At 46.0% G+C, this 2565-nt stretch overlaps 1 protein-coding gene across 1 annotated transcript in view; it reads left to right on the top strand.

The window, feature by feature from the left end:
• The window catches only part of Rab5if (RAB5 interacting factor), an 11405-nt gene continuing 8840 nt past the window's right edge, over positions 1 to 2565 (top strand). The window contains exons 1-2 of the mRNA XM_015481039.2: positions 1 to 141; positions 1846 to 1949. Of these exons, the coding sequence (XP_015336525.1) occupies positions 28 to 141; positions 1846 to 1949 (218 nt within the window). The 5' untranslated portion in view covers positions 1 to 27. The remainder of the gene's footprint in view (positions 142 to 1845; positions 1950 to 2565) is intronic.

Below are 2565 nucleotides of genomic sequence, written 5' to 3'. Positions count from 1 at the left end.
GCCCGGCCCGGGCGGCGCGACTGGAGGATGAGCGGCGGGCGGCGGAAGGAGGAGCCGCCTCAGCCGCAGCTGGCCAACGGGGCCCTCAAAGTCTCGGTCTGGAGCAAAGTGCTGCGGAGCGACGCGGCCTGGGAGGACAAGGTGCGGGGGGGGGGGTGCTGGCGAAGGCGCAGGTTCGAGGAGTCGGCTGGGGCTGAGGGGACGGCATGGTGGGACTGGGCCTGTCCCCGCCCGGGCGCGATAGAGTGGGATGGTAGGGCCGGTGCCCCAAGGCTGCCGGGGCGAACTTGGCGGGCATGGGCTTGACAGCAGGGCTCGCTTCTGGTTGAAGCCGCCTGGTCACATGGGAGTTGTGAAATGGGGGCAGAAGAATTGTCATCTGCCGGCAGGGCAAGTGCCCGCTTGGCGTGAGTGAGCTTCGATTAAGCCTCCGCCTTTTACTCCCAGTTCAGTCTTGAGAAAGTTAGGACAGACAGTAACGGTACCAGAGTAGTCCTCAATACTACCTGTGCCAGGTACTCTCCATGCATAATCCCCCAGTACTCAATCAGTCACTGAAGTGGGTCGTGCCACGATGCATCAAAGTTTAGAACGTACTGAGGCGCGCTTAATGGTGAGCTGCTATGGCTTAGTTGTTGAGTGAGAAATACTGAATACCTTAATGAGTATGAGTCTGCGATCACTTTTTGGGGTTAGTGTGTAAGAGGAAAGTAGAGCGCTTGCCTAGCAAGCCTGAGCACTGGGTTCGGTCACCAAGACATAAATAGATAGATAGTATTGTGTCCATTTACAATTGTATATATATATATTGGGGGCTGGGATTGTGGCTCAGCGGTAGAGCTCTCGCCTAGCATGGGTGGGACCCGGGTTCGATCCTCAGCACCACATAGAAATAAAGGCATTGGGTCGTGTCCATCTACACCTAAAAAACAAATGTTTAAAAAAATTATTTTTTTAAAAAAAGGAATTAATACCAGATATGTGTAATAAATGGTTAGGGCTTCAGGATGTTCTTCCTGGTCACATACAGAGAAGCTGAATGGATGTTTCCTAACTCTGCTCCATGATATATCTGGAGGGGCTATCACAAACAACTTGATTCCAGGTAGTCTGAAAAAAATGTTATATTTGCAGTCTTTTCATTGTTTTTTTCTGGACTGTTGAAGTTAGGTTTTCCTTCCTTGAGTTCCGGTAAGGGGGGATGGTAGGCACTTCCCGAAGGTGCCCTTGTCCTGCCCCCAGCCCTGCCCAGCTTTTGCAAAATCTGCTGTCTCTTGATGATCTGCTGTGTCATTTCTGTCTTTCTTGGTATAAGGACTGGTTTTTGAAATCTAGGGCAATTCAGAAACCTGAGTCTTCTGTTTCCTTCTGTGGAATTTAGACATACCGTCACCTGCCTCCAACAATTTTATTTCCGATCTTTTCTTCTGTGACTTACTCAAAAATCCCATGTATAAAAAGGTGGTACTTACTAGGTTAACAGCTCTTCTACCCAAGGACTATGTAGGTCTTCCCAGTCAGCTAAGAGTTACATGTGGCCAGTAGCACAATTATTATTAAAGCCATGTCGTTACAAGTTATTTTATTTATACAACTTTAAAAAAAAAAGGAAAAAAAAAAGCAAATGACCTTTAGAATTTTAATGTAGAGCACAGGCTCTGGAAGTAATCACTTAAGATGTCTATATTGTTTCCTGCCACATTTTAGTGTACATAAGAGGTATTACATACCATTCCCTGAAAGATGTGTTTAGCAGAAAGTTGGTTTTTGTTTGTTTGTTTGTTTCCCCACTTATAGCTATGGCACCACTTCAGATAATGGATGCATTATTTGTTTTTTCTACAGGATGAATTTTTAGATGTGATCTATTGGTTCCGACAGATCATCGCTGTGGTGCTGGGTGTCATTTGGGGAGTTTTACCATTGAGAGGTTTCTTGGGAATCGCAGGGTAAGTCTTACATTTTTTAAAAATATTTAATTTTTAGTTGTATTTGGACATATTACCTTTAAAAAATTTATTTTTATGTGGTGCTGAGGATTGAACCAGAGCCTTGCATGTGCTAGGTCAGCGCACTACCTCTGAGCCACAACCCCAGCCCAAGTCTTGCATTTTTATGGTTTGTTCCCCACCACCACCCTCTTTCATACTGGGGATTAAACCCAGGAGCACTTTACCACTGAACCAACTGCATCCCTAGCAGCACCAGCAGCAGCACACCTCTTCCCCACACTTTTTTATTTTTTTAAGACAGGGTCTTCCTGAGTTCCAAGGTTAGCCTTACACTTGCAGTCCTCTTGCCCCAGCCTCCTCTGAGTAGCCAGGATTACAAGTGTATGCCATCCAGCTTGGTTACATTTCCTTATTTATTTATTTATTTATTTATTGGTATTGGAGATTGAACTTAGGGGACGTCTCTTACCTTTGAGCTACATCCCCAGTCCTTTTTATTTTTTATTTTGAACTTGTGATCCTTCTGCATCAACCTCTTGCATAACTGGTTGTACAGGTGTGCACCACTGCACCCTACACCTTACAGGTTTTGTGCTCCTCTGGCCAGTGGCAG

Source organism: Marmota marmota, unplaced genomic scaffold, assembly GCF_001458135.2.
Source record: "Marmota marmota marmota unplaced genomic scaffold, marMar, whole genome shotgun sequence".
Taxonomy (NCBI): Eukaryota; Metazoa; Chordata; class Mammalia; order Rodentia; family Sciuridae; genus Marmota; species Marmota marmota.
Note: the sequence above shows the minus strand (reverse complement) of the source record. Positions and strands in the feature narration are given on the sequence as shown.